Raw genomic sequence first — 17,548 nt, 5'->3', positions numbered from 1 at the left:
TTAATAAAAAGCATTGGTTTAATAAATAGCGAGCTGTTTCTGTGCGGGCTCCCCACCGTCTGTCCCAGAGCCCCGCGGGAGAGTGACGGGGGGACGCGACCCGAGCTTCCTGCTGGTTTTCCGAGAAGAACCACGAGGGAGTGACCTAATGCTGTGGCGGCCCGAACACGCCCTCTGAGGAGGGGCCGGGGCAGGGCCACAGTCACGCAGATAGAGATGGTTCAGGGAGTTCCCACGGGCCGGGGCCCCTATACGGCTTCCTGGGGAACCCGGGCTTTCCTGGCTCTGGAGCAGAGTTTTTCACATAGTTTGACCAGCTCTGACAAAATGAACACGGACGAGGCCAACCCGGTCAGAAGCAACAAATCTGCCAACAGGTGAGAAGAGAAAAGGGTCAGAGAGCACAGGTGGTACCCCTGGCCCCAGCTGCACCCGCTCCGGACTCTGGCCAGAATCGGGGCAGCAGGCCATGTGGCGGTGCCTACGGGTCCGCCACACAGCTCCCAGGAGCCTTTGCTGCGGAGCGCTGTTCCTTATGCTTCATCCTTAGTTACAGAGAGACAGAGGCGAGGGGCCAGGAGCTGGGAGCTGAGAGCTGAGAACCAGCCCTCTCCACTCCCCCAGCCAGCATCCGGGATGCTGCAGAGCCGGCTCCACAGGACCAACCGGCCTTTCCAGGCGGCTCAGAGCAGCCGCCCCCAACCATCGCTCCCTCTCCCAGCCCAGCCCTCCCTCCCTCCTTCCTGGGGACAGATGCCTCCAGTCTCGGCTGACCCCACTCTATCTTGGGGTTTAGAGCATTCCCTGGCTCCCTGTGGTCAACAGCTCATGACAGCACGGTGCCCAAGCACAGCCACAGGGCTCCCTTCAGATCTGGTGAGCTGACTTCATTCCCAGGGGAGGGAAACCGCCATTACAAACATTTTCTTTCGGTTCTTTCTCTTGTCTGTGCCTGCAGGCATTCAGAGGGCACTGCTTTTTAGGTTTTGGGCAAGAAAGAGCTGTTGTTCCCCAGTCTTGCCCTAAAGTTGTCAATGGACTTGTCCCCCCGTGCTCAGACCTGACGAATTATTTCCTGGTCCTCACAGATGTGCCTGACCTGTGCCCACCCTGTGCTCTGCCTTGGGGGGCTGCCTCACCAGCCCCGGCCCTCTGGGGTTGGCCAATGGAAACTAGGGCTGGAAGGAAGGGAGGAGGAGGAGGAGAAGTCCCCCGGGTTGCTGCTGCTCTCTAGGTGACCTCCTCCCCCTCCCCAACCCCACCCTCCTCCCACTTCTGCTCCCTGTCATCTAGCTTCAGGCCACCCCAGGAAGCTTCCAGAGGAAGAACTCGGATCTGCGGGAAGCCTGGGTGAGAACCAGCGGAGTCCCCAGGGTTCCGCACCAGGGTGTGCATGGTCGGGGCCCCTGGAGAGCCACAGTCATTAAATGGTGTCCCTTTCAGCAAGAACTACTGGCTGGGCCCGCTCCCTGTGGCCAAGTAAGGTGTCCATGTCACACAGGACTGTGAAAACCCCCCACTGCCAACAGGGGCAAACTCGCTCCTGGGCTGGGGGCATGCGGCATGTCACGGGCTGAGTCCAGACTTGGTCCATTGGGGCACAGCCCCCAGGCCTCACTGCACCTGCTGTGTGCACTCTGAGCCCCCTGCCCTGGGGTAGGGGGGCTGGGATGCCAAGTCCCCTTCCGCCCTCAGCCCTACTCCTGCCACAGGTGCCTTGTCCTCTGTGGGTCCCTGGGTCTCCATGCTTCATCATGTCACCCTCTTAACCCAATGCAGACGCCCAGGCATGAGTCTGGTCCTTTTGGGGACAGAATGGCCCCACCTAGGGACTTCGCACCCTAGAAAGCTCTGCAGTTCCACTCCCCAGGGGGATGGGGCAGCATGGGGTGGCCCTGGCCTCGGTGACCCCTTCCACTCACCGAGCACCCCCAGGTTCTCTGTCTGGAAGACCCTCTGCAGGGGTGGGATGTAAATCACGGCCAGCTGCCCCAGGATTGAGCCGAGCACCGAGTAGAGGAACATGTGGTTCCGGAGGAAGCCAATTTCGAATATCAGCTTTGTCTGTGGGAGGAGAGGGGTGTGCGTCAGCCAGCACACAGCCCACAGCTCAGACAAGGACGCCTACAGACGCCAGGGTGGAGGGAGAGCCACGGAGGGGCGGGTGGGGACCGCAGAGTTTCTCACTGGGGACCCGATTTGCATCTACGGGAAGAGGAGAGTGGCCCCCATCAGCTGGGTCTCACCTGAGAGCGGCAGGTCAGGGCGTTGAAGAGGTCAAAGAACACAAAGCAGGTGAAAGTCATCGTTGTGGTACGTGGGGTGCTTGCCCTGTCTTCAGGGATCTGGAACACATACACAGGATGAGGGGGTCCCAGGGAGACACCGTGATTCCCTCAGATACTCATCAGACTGAGAGCCAGGGAGGGAGGGGCAGTCCACACAGTAGGCCACGCTGTAATGGCCACTCCTGTGTCCAGGCCGCAGCAGTGTAGATGTTTTACTAGGAATTCATCAAGACCTCCCTTGTCTTGGTGACCTGGTGAAGTGTGTCCTCCGACCACTCCAGGGCCCGGCCCCTCTGTGGGCACCTGGGGGCCGTCAGCCCTTCCTCAGGAATTTCGGCTGCCACGACACTGGAGAGTGGAAACCCCGCACAGGGAGAGGAGATGCCCCTTCCCACAGCAGGTGACGTTGCCTCCTGGGAGGTGACACTGGTACAGTTACATCCACTTAGCAGAATGTCACTTCCAACAAGGAAGGCAGGACATGGACCCCATGGAGAACTGGGACCTGTGACGTCAGCATCATGGCAGAGTGAGTTGTTCCCTTTGTCTCTGTCCTCTAAGTTACAACTAAATGGACATTCATTAACCAACAAGATTCCCTATACAACACACTAGGATGCCTGAGAGATCCTTGCAGCCGTGCATCTGAAGCCGGGGGGACTGGATCCCCGGGAAGCAGTGGAACCAGGTGAGTGGCCCCCTCTCCCTCCCTGGGAGCAGCGATCTAAGTTGTGGGCCCTCACACAGTGGCCAGCGTGACGGTCAGAGGAGGCAGGGGCAGCCCAGCCTGCGTGTCAACACTTTCAGAGTTGTGGCCCAGTCCACGGGAGCACCCACTGTGCCGTGGTGGCCCCACTTGTGAGAACGCTCCCCACTGAGTGGCTCGGCTCAGTCCCCAAAAAGGAGCCCCCACTAAGCGCAGCAGGTCAGCTGAACCATGCGTGAGTGAAGACTTGGCCCATGCGTGTGAAAGAAAGCGCCCATCCCCTCCTGCCTAGCACACCAGCTTGTCCGGTTCCCTGTCGAGGGCAGCGGTCCTGCCCCAGAGCGACCTGCTGGCAGCAGAGCACAGAGGATGCGCCCGCACATGTTCGTGACCTGCCACGTCGCTGCAGCCAGCCCATGAAAATGCAGAGCAGTCCTACTAGCACAACTCCCTGCAGATGGGCTGGATCAGAACACAGAGCTCCTGCTCCCCCTCAGTGGTGGCAGCTGGAATCTGCGACCTGATATGACCACAAATGCACCGGCAAAGGATCAATTCATCAAACACCATGAAGAGCTGCAGTAACACTTCAGAGCAGAAGGAAAATGACAAGTCTCCAGACACCAATCCTGAAGTCACAGAAGTTTACAATCTAAATGAGAGAGAATTCAAAATAGTGTCATAAAGAAATTCAATGATTACAAGAAAACTCAGAAAGACAGTTCAGTGAGCTCAGGAATAAAATTAATGAGCAGGAGGAAGACTTCACCAAAGAGACCGAAACTCTAAAAAAGAACCAAACAGAACTTCTGGCCATGAAGAACACAATTAATGAGATAAAAAATAATCCAGAGGGCCAGCCTCAGTGGCCTAGTGGTTAAGTTTGGTGAGCTCCGCTTTGGCAGCCCAGGTTTGGTTCCCAAGCACGGACCTATACCACTCATCTATCAGTGGCCATGATGTGTCAGCAGCTCATACAAAATAGAGGAAGGTTGGCAACAGATGTTAGCTCAGGGCAAATCTTCCTAAGCAAAAAAAGGAAAGAAAAATAATCTAGAATCAATAAAAAAATAGAGCTGACGTTATGGAGAACAGAATTAGTGATTTAGAGGATAGAAATATAGAAATGCTTCAGGTGGAGGAGAGAGAACTAAGATTTTTAAAAAATGAAGAAATTCTTCAAGAAATATTCAACTCAATTATGAAAAGCAGCATAAGGATTATAGGTATTCCAGAGGGAGAAAGGAGGGAGAATGGAACAGAGAGCTTGTTCAAAGAAATAGTAGCTGAGAACTTCCCAAACCTGGGGAAGGAACTGGACTTACAAGTATACGACGTCAATAGAACTCCTAATTACATCAATGCACAAAGACCTTCTCTGAGGCAAATAGTAAAACTGGCAAAAGTCAATGACAGAGAATGGAATGATATATCCCAAATACTGAAAGACAAAAGCTTTCAGCGGAGAATACTATATCCAGTGAAACCATCCTTCAGATACGATGGAGAAATAAGCTTCCCCAGATAAGCAGAAGCTGAGAGAGTTCATGACCACTAGGTCTCCCTTACAAGAAATGTTGAAAGGGGCCCTCCCATCCGAAACTAAAAAGCGAAGGTTTACAAAATGAGATAAAGAGAATCAGAAAATTGCAGCTCTCTAGCAGGAGAGGTTAGTAAACATTTAATTATAAAAGAGAAGGAAAGCATCAAAATAACTATAAACACGTCAGTTTAGTCACAAACTCCCAACACAGAAAAGAACAATTTGTGACAACAATAACTGAGAAGGGCAAGAGGAGAGGGAAGGAAGCTCTTTGGCTAATGGAGATACGAGGCTATCAGAAAATGGACTATCTCATCTATGAGATCTTTTATACAAACCTCATGGTAACCGCTAAACAAGAAATCAGAGCACAGACACAAATCACAAATAAAGAGAAAACTGAGAAACCCACCAAACTGAAATGGCAGACAGAAATGCAAGGGAACAGGAACAGTGGAGATATAGATCAGCTGGAAAACAAGAGAGAAAATGGCAGCATTAAGCCCTCACAGATCAATAATCACTCTAAATGGATTGAATTCTCCAATCAAATGACACAGAGTGGTTGGATTAAGAAACAAGACCCAACAACACAGTGCCTCTAGGAAACACATCTCAGCTCTAAAGACAAACAGAGGCTCAAAGTGAAGGGATGGAAGACGATACTCCAAGCAAATGGCAAACAAAAGAAAGCAGATGTTGCCATACTTAGATCAGACAAAGTAGATTTCAAGATAAAAAAGGCAGTGAGAGACAAAGAGGGGCAGTATATAATGATAAAAGGGACATTCCATCAAGAGGACATAACACTTATGAATATATATGCCCCTAACACAGGAGCACCAAAGTACAGAAAGCGACTATTAACAGACCTAAAAGGAGAAATTGACAGCAACACAACAATAGCAGGGGACTAACATCCCACTCACATCAGTGGACAGAGCATCCAGACAGAATGTCAGCAAGGAAATAGTGGACTTCAATGATACATTAGACAAGATGGACTGAATGGATACATATAGAACATTCCATCCGAAAACAGCAGAATAGACATTCTTCTCAAGTGCACATGGAACATTCTCAAAGATAGACCATATGTTGGGAAACAAGGCAAGCCTCAACAAATCCAAGATAGAAATCACATCAAACATCTTTTCTGACCACAATGCTATGAAACTAGAAATAAACTATAAGAAAAGGGCTGGTAAAGTCACAAATATATGGAGAATAAATAACATGCTACTGAACAACCATTGGATCAATGAAGAAATCAAAGGAGAAATAAAAAACATACCTGGAGACAAATGAAAATGAAAACATAACATACCAACTCTTATGGGATGCCCCAAAAGTGGTGCTAAGAGGGAAATCTATAGCAATGCAGGCCTCCTTCAACAAACAAAAACCTCAAATAAGTAATCTTAAACTACACCTAACAGAACTAGAAAAAGAAGAACAAACAAAGCCCAAAGTCAGCAGAAGGAGGGCAATAATAAAAATTAGAGCAGAAATAAATGAAATGCAGGCCTGCCCAGTGGCATAGTGGTTAGGTTGGGATGCTCCTTTTCAGTGGCCCAGGGTTCACAGGTTCAGATCCCAGGCATGGACCTAGTACCACTTAGCAAGCCATGCTGTGGCAGCTTCCCACGTATAAAATAGAGGAGGATTGGCACAGATGTTAGCTCAGCAACAATCTTCCTCAAGCAAAAAGAGGAGGATTGGCAATGGATGTTAGCTCAGGGCCAATCTTCCTCACCAAAAAAAGAAAAAAAAAGTTACCCAAAACAAAAACCTTTCAAGAAATAAATGAAATAGAGACTAAGAAAATAATAGAAAGGATCAATGGGATTAAGAGCTGGTTCTTTGAGAAGATAAACAAAATAGACAAAGCCTTAGCCAGACTCACTAAAAAAAAAAAAAGAGAGAGAAGGCTCAAATAAATAAAATTAAAAGTGAAAGAGGAGAAATTATAACAGATACCACAGAAGTACACAGGATTATAAAAGAATACTATGAAAAGCTATATGCCAACAAACTGGACAATCTAGAAGAAATGGATAAATTCTTAGACTCATACAACCTTCTGAAACTGAACCAAGAAGAAACAGAGAATCTGAATGGACAAATCACAAGTAAAGAGAGTGAAACAGTAATCAAAAACCTCCCCCAAAAAGTCCAAGACCAGATGGCTTCTCTGGAGAATTCTACCAAACATTCAAAGTTGCATTTCTATACACTAATAATGAACTAGCAGAAAGAGAACTCAAGAATACAACACCATTTACAGTCACAACAAAAAGAATAAAACACCTAGGAATAATTTTAACCAAGGAGGTGAAAGACCTATACACTGAAAACTATAAGACATTATTGAAAGAAATCGATGATGACATAAAGAGATGGAAAGACATTCCATGTGCTTGGATTGGAAGAATAAGCATAGTTAAAAATGTCCATACTACCCAAAGCAACCTACAGATTCAATGCAATCCCAATCAGAATCCCAATGACATTCTTCAGGGAAATAGAACACAGAATCCTAAAATTCATATGGGGCAACAAAAGACCCCGAATAGCTAAGGCAATCCTGAGAAAAAAGAACAAAGCTGGAGGCATCACAATCCCTGACTTCAAAATATACTACAAAGCTACAATAATCAAAACAGCATGGTACTGGCACAAATACAGGTGCACAGATCAATGGAACAGAACTGAAAGCCCAGAAATAAAACCACATATCTACGGACAGCAAATCTTTGACAAAAGAGCCAAGAACATATAATGGAGCAAGTAAAGTCTCTTCAATAAATGGTGTTGGGGAAACTGCACAGCCACATGCAAAAGAATGAAAGCAGACCGCTACCTTACACCATGCACAAAAATCAACTCAAAATGAATTAAAGACTTGAAGGTAAGATGTGAACCGTAAAACTCCTAGGAGAAAACATAGGCAGTACCATCTTTGACATCGGTCTTGGCAGCATCTTTTCAAATACCATGTCTACTCACGCAAGGGAAATGAAAGAAAAAATAAACAAATGGGTCTACATCCCACTAAAAAGCTTCTGCAAGGCAAAGGAAACCAGGAACAAAACGAAAAGACAACCCACCAACTGGGAGAAAATATTTGCAAATCATTTATCCAACAAGGGGTTAATTTCCAAAATATATGAGGAACTCATACAACTCAACAAGAAAATAACAAACAATCCACTCAAAAAATGGGCAGAGGAGATGAACAGAAGAAGATACACAGACGGCCAACAGACACGTGAAAAGATGTTCAGCATCACTCACCATAGGGAAACGCAGATCAAACCTACAATGAGCTATCACCTCACACCCATCAGAGTGGCTATAATTAAGACAAGAGATAATATGTGTTGGAGAGGATGTGGAGAGAAGGGACCACTCATTCCCATTTGAGTGGGAATGCAAACTGGTGCAGACACTATGGAAAACAGTATGGAACCTCCTCAAAAAATTAAAAATAGAAATACCAGGGGGCCCGGCCCGGTGGCGCAGCGGTTAAGTGTGCACATTCCACTTTGGCAGCCCGGGGTTCGCCAGTTCGGATCCTGGGTGTGGACATGGCACCACTTGGCAAGCCATGCTGTGGTAGGCATCCCACATACAAAGTAGAGGAAGATGGGCACGGATGTTAGCTCAGGGCCAGTCTTCCTCAGCAAAAAGAGGAGGTTTGGCAGTAGTTAGCTCAGGGCTACTCTTCCTCAAAAAAAAAAAAGAAATACCATACAACCCAGCCATCCTCCTACTGGGTATCTACACAAAGAACTTGAAATCAATACTTCAAAGAGATCTCTGCAGCCCTGTTTTCACTGCAGCATTATTCACAATAGCCAAGATGTGGAAGCAACCCAACTGCCCACCAACTGATAAATGGATGAAGAAGATGTGGTGTATACACAATGGAATGCTGCTCAGCCATAAAAAAGACAAAACCATCGCATTTGCAACAACATGGATGGACCTCGATGGTTTTATACTATGTGAAATAAACCAGACAGAGACAGACAAACACCGTATGATTTCACTCCTATGTGGAAGATAAACACATAGATAAACAGAATGGATTAGTGGTTACCAGAGGGGAAGCGGGTAAGAGGGTGGGTGCAAGGGGTAAAGGGGCCCACATGTATGGTGATGGATAAAGCCTAGACCATTGCGGGTGAGCACGACGCAGTCTACACAGAGACATATAATAACGGACACCTGATTACACAATGTTATAAACCAATATGACCTCAATTAAAAAAAAAAGAACAATAACAAGTGTTGGTGAGGATGTAGAAGGAAAAAAGAGAATGGACTAGGGCCTTTGAGGCTGAGCGGGGGAGGCCGCGGACCCCCGCCCTGGCTTTGGCGCCCCTGCAGGACCCGAGTCAGGTCTCGTTTTGGCTGCATCTCGGGGGCAGAGCTGGAACCGAAGGTGAGAACGACTCACGATGACAAGGTTCTGGGCAGTTCTCCCCAGCTTCCCATGCCTGATGTGAGCAGTGAGGGACCTCGCTCTGGCCCAGGCAGCAGCCACCACTCCTGCCTGAGCTCAGCTGCTGGAGCGCAGTTCGCAGCAGGCTCCCCCGGGACGTGTGTGGAGAGAGACGGCTCAGGAGCTCTGCGTTTCTCCCAGGCTCCGGGGACGCGGATGCTGCGGGGCCCCACGCCGAGGACCGCGGGGCTAGGACGGGCAGGCCTGCGCCTCTCCCTCCAGCAGGCTGAGCACACGGGCTGGACTAAAGCGGGGCCTCCGCCACTGGCCCGGCAAGGAGAATTCGGAAAAAAGCAAAGCTGCTCCTCTTGGGGCAGAGCGGCTGCTCGAGAGAAAGTGAGAAATGGTGGCTTTTAACCCTTACTTATACCATATAAAACAAACCAAGGTAGATTGTAAATGTAAAAGGTAAAACTAAAGCTTTCAGAAGAAAAAAAAATAGGGATAGGTAAAATTTTACTAAACAAGACGCAAAATGCTAACCACAAAGTATAATGGGTAAATTGGACTACACTCAAATGAAGACCTTTTTGTCAAGGATTTCATAGACTGCAACACTCCCGTCCTGCACGTGGGCAGGTGGAGACCGACCACCTGCCTAACCTTCCATCGGGGTCACTGGATGTCACGGCACGGGGCCTCCCTGAGCCTATGGGCCCCGAAGAGGTGACCCGTAACAAGATCCTGCAACCAGACACCTCCAGGGACTAAGCCTGGAGTCCTTTTTAGATTTCAAATTGCTTCCTGGTGATAACAGAAAGAAGAATGGCATCGTGTCCTATTTAGAAAAAAAATGTGGATTCTTTTCTCTGCCCCGAGGCCTCACATCCTTCCGCCTCGTCCCACCTCTGCAAAGTCAGCTGCTAGCCCCCTGCCCTCTACCACCCAGCCCCATCGATCCCCTGTATGTACGTTTGTCTCCCCTGCATGGTCCTGAGCCCCATGGGGGCCAGGGCAGGGAGCGTGCGCCCTGCTTCCCACACAGCCCAGCCCCATGTCGGCCACCACACAGGCCCTCGGGGAACCCTCTCGTTGGACGAGCCAGCGAGGAGTTTCCTCACCTCTTTCCAGAAGATGAAGAGGGTCCCGCTGATGATGGCGGCAGCCGACAGGAGGATTCGCGAGATGAGAGCTCTGCTGAGGATCGTGTCCTGGGGGCTCCGCGGCGGCTGCCGGAGGGCGTCCTTGTCAACCGGCTCGACCCCCAAGCTGCTCAGAACAAAACGGGACACTTTGAAAAAGCCACAGAGAAAGGGTGGCTTTGAAAAGACGTGCGACGATTAAATAAATAAGGACCCCTGAAGCAGATGCACTAGTTGGCAAATGACTCCGGGTTGTCCTGCCTGAACCTGGGGTGCTCCCAGTCTCACGGGGACCTCCCCGTCCTCACATCCTTGGACCTCTCCCTAACCGCCCAGACCCTCAGCTGCTTCCGGGGTGCTCCCCAACAGCCTGGACCCCATGGGCAGCCGTCTACCCCCTCCACCCTCATGCCTGCCCATCTCCAGCCATCCCCAAACACGGGGATGGAAAGCCACCCCCAGCGGCTGACCACACTGTGGTCCTGGATCCACGCCTGGTCACTCCTCATGCTCAGGCAATTTGTATCACCATGCGGGGACCCCCTCACCCCCCTGCCCAGGTTGGGCCTGGCCTCGTGCCAGCTGGCGTGGGTAAACGGGATCCAGGCCCCGCCACGGAGACCCCCCATCAACTGAGCAACAGTTGCCTTCAGCCGACTCTGAAACAGTGGGATTGATGCTGGACCCACAACAGACAGCGCGGGGGCACTGAGGAGGGAGCAGGCGGGGTGGGGCCCCACTCTGTGCAGACGCAGCCGCGGTCCAGCTGTGCTCACGGCCCCATGCCCAGGGAGAGCGTGTAGAAGAGGTGAGCCTCGTGCTGGGCCTGGAGGGAATAAAGGAGGACCCTCCTTCCCTCGGCAGCTGTCACGATGACGGTTAAGTTAATCCCGGTAACGAGAGCCCACCCCATTTGAAACAGCACCTCTATGTGCTCAGACCCAGTGATGCTGGCTTGGTCCTGCAGGGCTTCCTGAATGCAAGCTCGCTCTTTCTCCTGCATCATTCAGCTAGCCTAGCCGTCCCTTCTCATTCATTCATTCAGCTGATAATTTACTGAGCACCTACGTGCCAGGAACCGTTGCAGGAGCCAGGGATTCTGCAGAGAACGAAGCAAAAGTCTTGCCTCCGTGAAGCTGACTCTCAAGGGGAGATGGATTATAATCAGATAAATAAGGAAATCTATGTATATTTTCCCCTCCAGGGAAAAATAAAGCAGGGTAAGGTGACTGAGAGTGAGGAGGCTGCTGTTAGAGTAATCCGGGAGGACTTCTTGGAGGTGGTGAGCTGAATGAAGAGAGGGATTGGGCCACGCAGGTAGCCCAGGGACAGCATTCCAGGCAGGGGGGCAGACAGTTCTGCCTGCATAGGTGCTTTCTCCAGTGTCCAGTGCATTCCACTCTGTCTCCCTCCCCCGACCCAATGCACCACACTTAAGTTTCCTGGGACTCCTGACAGCCAGCGACTGTCTTTGCCCATCTCTGTAGCCCCGGGCCCCTGCACAGAGAAGGGGTACAGTCAGTGGAGCCTGGCACAAGTGCTCCCGGCCAGCCTGGTGCCTCACCTCTGCGCGGGTGGCCCGTCCATGATGATGTTGATCCATAGGATCTGCATGGCATTGAGAGGGTTGGGCAGGTTGCACACAGTGGACAGAGCGATGAGGCTCAAGGCCGAGATGCTCCTGCGGGACACAAGCGGCAGACACACGGCACCGTCAACGGCCACTCGCCAGAGGCAGACGCAGCACCTGGCGGCAGTGGGGATGCTCGACTTACGTGCTCAGCTGAAATCGGACAAAGTTTTTGATGTTATGGAAAATCCCCTTGCCTTCCTCCACTGCATTCCTGCGAGAGAGCAGAGAGGGTTTGTTCACAGAGGGGGCCTGGCGGAAACGTGCGCTCGGCTCCGTCAGCTGCTAAAGGAAGTCATGCTGCCACCCAGGGGTGACATGCTCGGACCCTTTCCTCCCGTCCTCCCTGGCTGGCGTTCTCGGAGACACACCCGTAAGGAGGATGATGTGCTAATGGGTGCCATCAGCCGCTGGGGACAGGTCCCTGAGCCATGATCGCCCTTCTGTCCAAGGACTGTCAGTTACTCTGTCACCCGAGCCCGGGGCCCCAGCCGTTGCCCAGGCCTCTTGAGGGGCCTAACGTGCCTCGGTGGGTCACCCACGACAAGAGGCACAGCAGACCCAGTAAACCTGGTCCCTGGATCCAGGAGCGGCAAGAAGGGAGGGCTAGGAGGTTGAAGACATCAACTACTGTATTTTTAGAACACTTTTTGCAGAAGTCCTTTAAAAAACTTGATCTTGAGTCACAAACGTAGAGAACTAATTCCTCCTCTGTTTTACTAGAAAATTCTGCAAAAGAACTAAAACTGAAGGGCTATATATATATTAACTGCATTTTTTTCTTTTCCTCAGGACGATGTGTTTTAAGGATTCCCATGGTGAATCCATTAGTAAAGAAAAGATGCCTTTTATAAAGTCGATCAGCACACCAAACTTCAATGTGGGTTCAGATTTTTGGTATCAGGCTTAAGACAACTTTTCTCCCAGCCCCAATTACTGCGATTTACCTATGAGTGAAGTCTTAATTAGAACTAATTAAAATTAGAACTAGAGGAAAGGTAAATTTATCCAGAGAAAAATACAGAAAAGTGAAACAGGAGAAAACAGATTTTTCAGAACCTCAGAACCTAGAGTTGGCATCTGTATTAATGCTTTGGGCATTTCTGTCCAATCTCTGTCAATGCATGAAACATACATAGTGACACAAACACAACACTCCACTCAAACTGAATATGTTCATTTTTAGCTTTTTTCACTTAACACTACAGTGTGAGCATTTTTCTGTGTCATTAAAATGTTTTTCTAAAACATGATTTTTTCTTTTTTGCTGAGGAAGATTGGGCCTGAGCTAACATCTGTGCCCATCTTCCTCTACTTTATATGCGGGACGCCTGCCACAGCATGGCTTGACAAGCGGTGCCATGTCCGCACCTGGGATCTGAACCAGTGAACCCCCGGCCGCTAAAGAGGAATGTGCGAACTTAATCGCTGCGCCTCCTGGCCGGCCCCAAACCATGATTTTTGATGGCCACATAGTCTGCCAGGCCCTTGCTGTTGGCACTAGGGCTGGTCTAGGATTCCCGTATAACCAGCTACCGTTCACAGGCCACATGCACCTCTTCTGTATGCCCCACCCCGCATTTTCCATCAGTGCCTGAAATGCACCCTCAGGCTGCAAATTACGGTTCTGCTGCACTTGTCTGTAACATTCCCCTGGGTGCTGCGTGCCACCAACCTCAGGGGGGCCCCATGACCCTGCTTTAAGTGGTGTGCGGGTCTGGGGACACCTCGTGTCTCCAGCGCAGCAGATCCCAGGGGGCACCTGGCTGCTCCAGGCGTTTTTGCAACTAAAAAAACCCTGAAGAGCCACTTACATGATGGCTGAGAAGTCATCGTCCACCAGGATCATGTTGGCGGCCTCTTTGCTAACGTCCGTGCCCGTCTGCCCCATGGAGATCCCGATGTCCGCCGACTTCAGGGCGACCGCGTCATTCACCCCGTCCCCCGTCATGGCCACGATGGCCCCCGACTTCTGCAAGGCCTTTGGAAAGAGGAGGCGACTGGAGGCCTGTAGCCTGAGGACCTTCCTTCTAGACCCTTCCTTCCCGCCTGCTGCCCTGCCTCTCACACCGCCAGCTGACAGCAGGGACCGCGCCTCTGGAGGGCGCTGGAGTTGGCTGGCCCGGGTCTGAATCCAGTTGCACCTGCACCGGCTGTGGGAACCGGGCCAGCCTTGGACCTCTCAACCTCAGTTTCTCCACCTGCAAAGTGGGAGCAGCAGTCCCTCCTTCTCGGGGCTGTCGTGAGGCCTCAGCTGAGACCACGGGTGTGACGGCCCGGCAACAGTAAAGGCTGGCACGTGTTGTCCATCACCATGGCCACATAATAACCGACAACCGTCCCCTGAAACCGCGCGGTGCCCAGTAAGTATTAACATTTCCTTTGAGGAATAACTTGCACAGAAATTTACTCTGTAGAACTAAAAAAACCCCAAAAATAACGTAAAAGAAAAAACACGACCACCAGCAGAGTTAAAGAGCCCATTTTCAAAGCGCGTGTGTGCAGGGAAACCAAGCACACGGCAGGACTCTCGTTCCAGCGCTTCCATTTTTTGATGCACAATCAGAAAATCACGTCAGTTCTTTACTCGGCACCTGCTGTGTGCCAGGCACTGTGCCAAGAGCTCTACAGTCCCGGCTTCATCTAATCCTCTGGCCAACCTTGTGACTCAGCTGATGTCATTCATATTATCCCCATTTTACAGACGAGGAAACCAAGGCTTGGAGTTAATAACAAGAATACCCTGAAGAGCACTCGACTCACGGAGGCTAGCCTCTTTTTAGTTTTCCCTTGGCACCACTCAATTCCTGCTGTTTTTGGTGTATGTGGCCAAGGGCCCCCAGTCGTCCTCTCCCCAGAAGCTGGGACAAGGTCCCCACTGGTGTAGCCACCCTGGACCTAGAGAAGGAGGCCACAGCTTGAGGATGGCCGAGGTTCCTGTCAGCATGAGTCCTGGCCCACCCCGTGGGGCAGAGCCACTGACACGGCCACCCTGGCTTTACCCTGAGGGACAAACGAGGGACAGCCTGTCCCCTCACATGGCGTACCTTTATGATCTTGAGTTTATGCTTTGGGCTGGTCCTGAAGAAGACGGACACCTGGACACAGAGACGTGAAAGAGCCGGGTCAGTGCATGCGGAGCTGGACACAGGCCCCTCGGCCGGAGCCCTGGGAGGCCCCCACCTTCCGCACGCGGTCAGCCAGCTCGTCCTGCTCCATGCTGTCCACCTCCTCCCCGGACACGGCTTTCAGCTGCCCGTTGCACAGGCCGATGTTCCTTCCTGCAGGGGGAGGGAGGACCCGTTCTGAGGGCTGCCCCTGCCTCCACCCCCCCTGACCTCAGCCCCTGCCTTGGCCGCAGAGAATCCACAACAAAACCACGATGGCAACCGCATCCTGAGCACCTGCCACGGAATTAAGCTGCAAGAGAGGCCTTCTTATCCCAGCTTTAAAGATCGGGAAACTGAGAGGGAAGTGACTTCCTCAAGGTCATGGAGCTGGTAATTGGTAATTTTGTAAGCTGACATGATTCTGTCTGATTCCAGAGTCTATGCTCTTTTCACAGTACCAGGCTGCCTCAAGACAGAGGGTTAAGAAAACCAAGGCGTGACAACCCTCATAGCAGTAATAAGTAAACTGCAAGGAGGAGGGCTGTTAACCCTCTGCTGATGAAGAGCCTGAGGGTCAGAGTGGTTCAATGATTTGCCAAGGGCACACAGCTAGTGGCAGAAGCCAGCCTGGAACCGTACACCGGGAATGATGCTGCTTGTGAAGATGAAGTGAGATCACAGATGGAGGCCCCTGGCATACAGGAGCTTCTCAGAATACATAAGGTCTTCTCCCCTTTTGGAGAACCCGCCAACATTTCAGAGACAGCATCCTCAAGGGTGGAGCGCTGGTCCATGAATCTCAGCTCTGTTCTAAGTGCTTGGAAGGCAGGTGCTCGTCTCGAGGATTAGCCAACGGCAGCGCCCCGCTGGAAAGGACGGGCAGACCCCTTCTTCCTCACCCCCGGCTCTGCTCCCCGCTCACCTATCGCCAAGGCCGTCTCCAGAGCATCTCCCGTGATCATTTTCACAGACACGCCCGACTCAGAGAGCACCTGTACCGCTTCCTTCACGCCATCTCTCGGTGGGTCGATGATTCCGACGAGACCCAGAAATGTCAGTGCTCCCAGCTCGGGCCCAGAAGCCAGGGCCAGCACTGAGGAGAGAACGAGACCCGTGGAAAGTTCACTGGGGGCCGAGGGGGTGGGTTTTAGTCAGCCCCCGCCCCCATCGCGTCCCAGAGCCTCTTCTGTCTGCAAGGGGCTTGAACGTCCAGTTCCTGGACCACAGAGGGGAGGCAAGGGTCTGCCCTGTGGCCGTCAGGCTTGTGCAGGGCAGGGATCTTGATTACTCACCCCAAACCCAGAGAAATGCTGGACGACTGGCCCAGCAGGAAAGACAACTTTTGTCCGCTGGTGGCATAAAATCCCAGCCCCACCCAACCAGAGTGGCCACAAGAAAACCTGTGAGGTGGCACACGGGGGGCTTCCTGGCAGTTCTTGCCCTTCATTTGCTCTGTGCTCACTCCTCTGTCACCTCCAGCAGCTACCAAAGGTCAAGAGAACGTGTGGGAGGGCGACACAGGTGAGAGGACGCTGGCTGCTGGCTCCTCTTGGCCGTGGTTGTCTCAGCGGCACAGAAGCTGGGCCTGGCTCCTGGGGGCAGTGCTCCGAGGGGGGGTGGGGTGACAACTGACCTTACTTTGTCACCTATGACACTGGAGGGGGCTGTGGCCAAGAAGTCTCCAGCTGTGCCTCCTTCTTGCTCTGTCATAACACTGTGCCAATAACGTGGGCGCCGTTTGCCAATAATGTGGGCACTGTGTGCCAACGGTGTGGGTGCCGTGTGCCGGTGTCATGTGCTAATGGTGCGGGGGTCAGTCCTCCCCTCCCCACCCTGCCCCTGGGGTCCGCAAATCCTTGAAGACCCATCATGACTGTGCTCTCAGTCCCGGAAAGAGTCTGCAAACTCTCTGTGCCCAGAGGACCCCACTCCCGCCTCTGCTCCTGTCACCCTCACCCTCCTTGTCACTCTGTGGGGTCTTCATCCTTTTTAGGGGCTGGCGTCTGAAGCCTGCACCCCTCTGGGGGCTCCCACATCTGTGGGGCCTGAGTCCCTGGCGTGTCTCTGCGCCTCGCCCACAGTAGGCCCTCCATTCACACTCGCTGGGAGATGAGGCACGTGCCCTCTGCCTCTGCTCTGCTGTGGGCTGGGGAAGACCACGGGTCTCTCTAGCTCCAGTCCCCAGGATATACTTTTCCGGGAGGCAAGTTGGAGATGATCCATTATAAATAAGAGAGGATCGAGGCTTGACTGGGGGTGGAGGTGGAGTCCTGGCCCATATTCACAGCTGACCAACCCTCATTGCATTCTCCTTCGAAGCCCAGAACGGGTCCTTGGGTTCCAACACTTTGCAGCCAGACAGGTCTGGGTTTAAGCGCTGGCTCCACTATGGACTAGCTGTGTGGCTCAGGCTGGTTCCTCAACCTCTCTGGGCCTTGCAGCAGCTCGGTGGGGATTCAGGGAGTGGTCTCAGTGCGGCACGTGGCAGGGTGCCCGGCACACGAGCGGGGCCCAACTGGCGGGAAGCGCCAGGAGCAGGCGTGGACTTAGAGGGCTTGTGGCCACGACTGACCTCAGCTGGCTGGTCAGCTGGCCAGGGGTCAGTAACAGGTGGGAGACATGCTTATTAATCTGTCGGTTCTTCAGTGATGCTGTGTCAGTGTCGGGAGTCGTGTGACG

General features: G+C 51.9%; 1 protein-coding gene across 5 annotated transcripts in view; it reads right to left on the bottom strand.

Moving 5' to 3' along the window:
* Positions 1–17,548, bottom strand: part of ATP2C2 (ATPase secretory pathway Ca2+ transporting 2) — a 77,324-nt gene continuing 59,776 nt past the window's right edge. For 4 of the 5 annotated variants that reach the window (XM_070612392.1, XM_070612393.1, XM_070612395.1 and 1 more), the window contains 10 exons: positions 15,792–15,962; positions 14,943–15,040; positions 14,807–14,857; positions 13,574–13,740; positions 11,905–11,973; positions 11,694–11,810; positions 10,109–10,256; positions 2,247–2,345; positions 1,923–2,064; positions 1–367 (listed from right to left, as the gene is read on the bottom strand). In XM_070612392.1, coding sequence (XP_070468493.1) covers positions 249–367; positions 1,923–2,064; positions 2,247–2,345; positions 10,109–10,256; positions 11,694–11,810; positions 11,905–11,973; positions 13,574–13,740; positions 14,807–14,857; positions 14,943–15,040; positions 15,792–15,962 — 1,181 coding nt within the window. In that variant the 3' untranslated portion in view covers positions 1–248. Of the gene's footprint in view, positions 368–1,922; positions 2,065–2,246; positions 2,346–8,784; positions 9,370–10,108; positions 10,257–11,693; positions 11,811–11,904; positions 11,974–13,573; positions 13,741–14,806; positions 14,858–14,942; positions 15,041–15,791; positions 15,963–17,548 lie in introns of those variants that run through there. The other variant, XM_070612394.1, reaches the window with a different exon arrangement.

This window comes from Equus przewalskii, chromosome 3 (genome assembly GCF_037783145.1).
Source record: "Equus przewalskii isolate Varuska chromosome 3, EquPr2, whole genome shotgun sequence".
NCBI classification, from domain to species: Eukaryota; Metazoa; Chordata; class Mammalia; order Perissodactyla; family Equidae; genus Equus; species Equus przewalskii.
The sequence above is the reverse complement of the archived record's forward strand: the minus strand, read 5'-3'. Positions and strand labels throughout refer to the sequence as shown.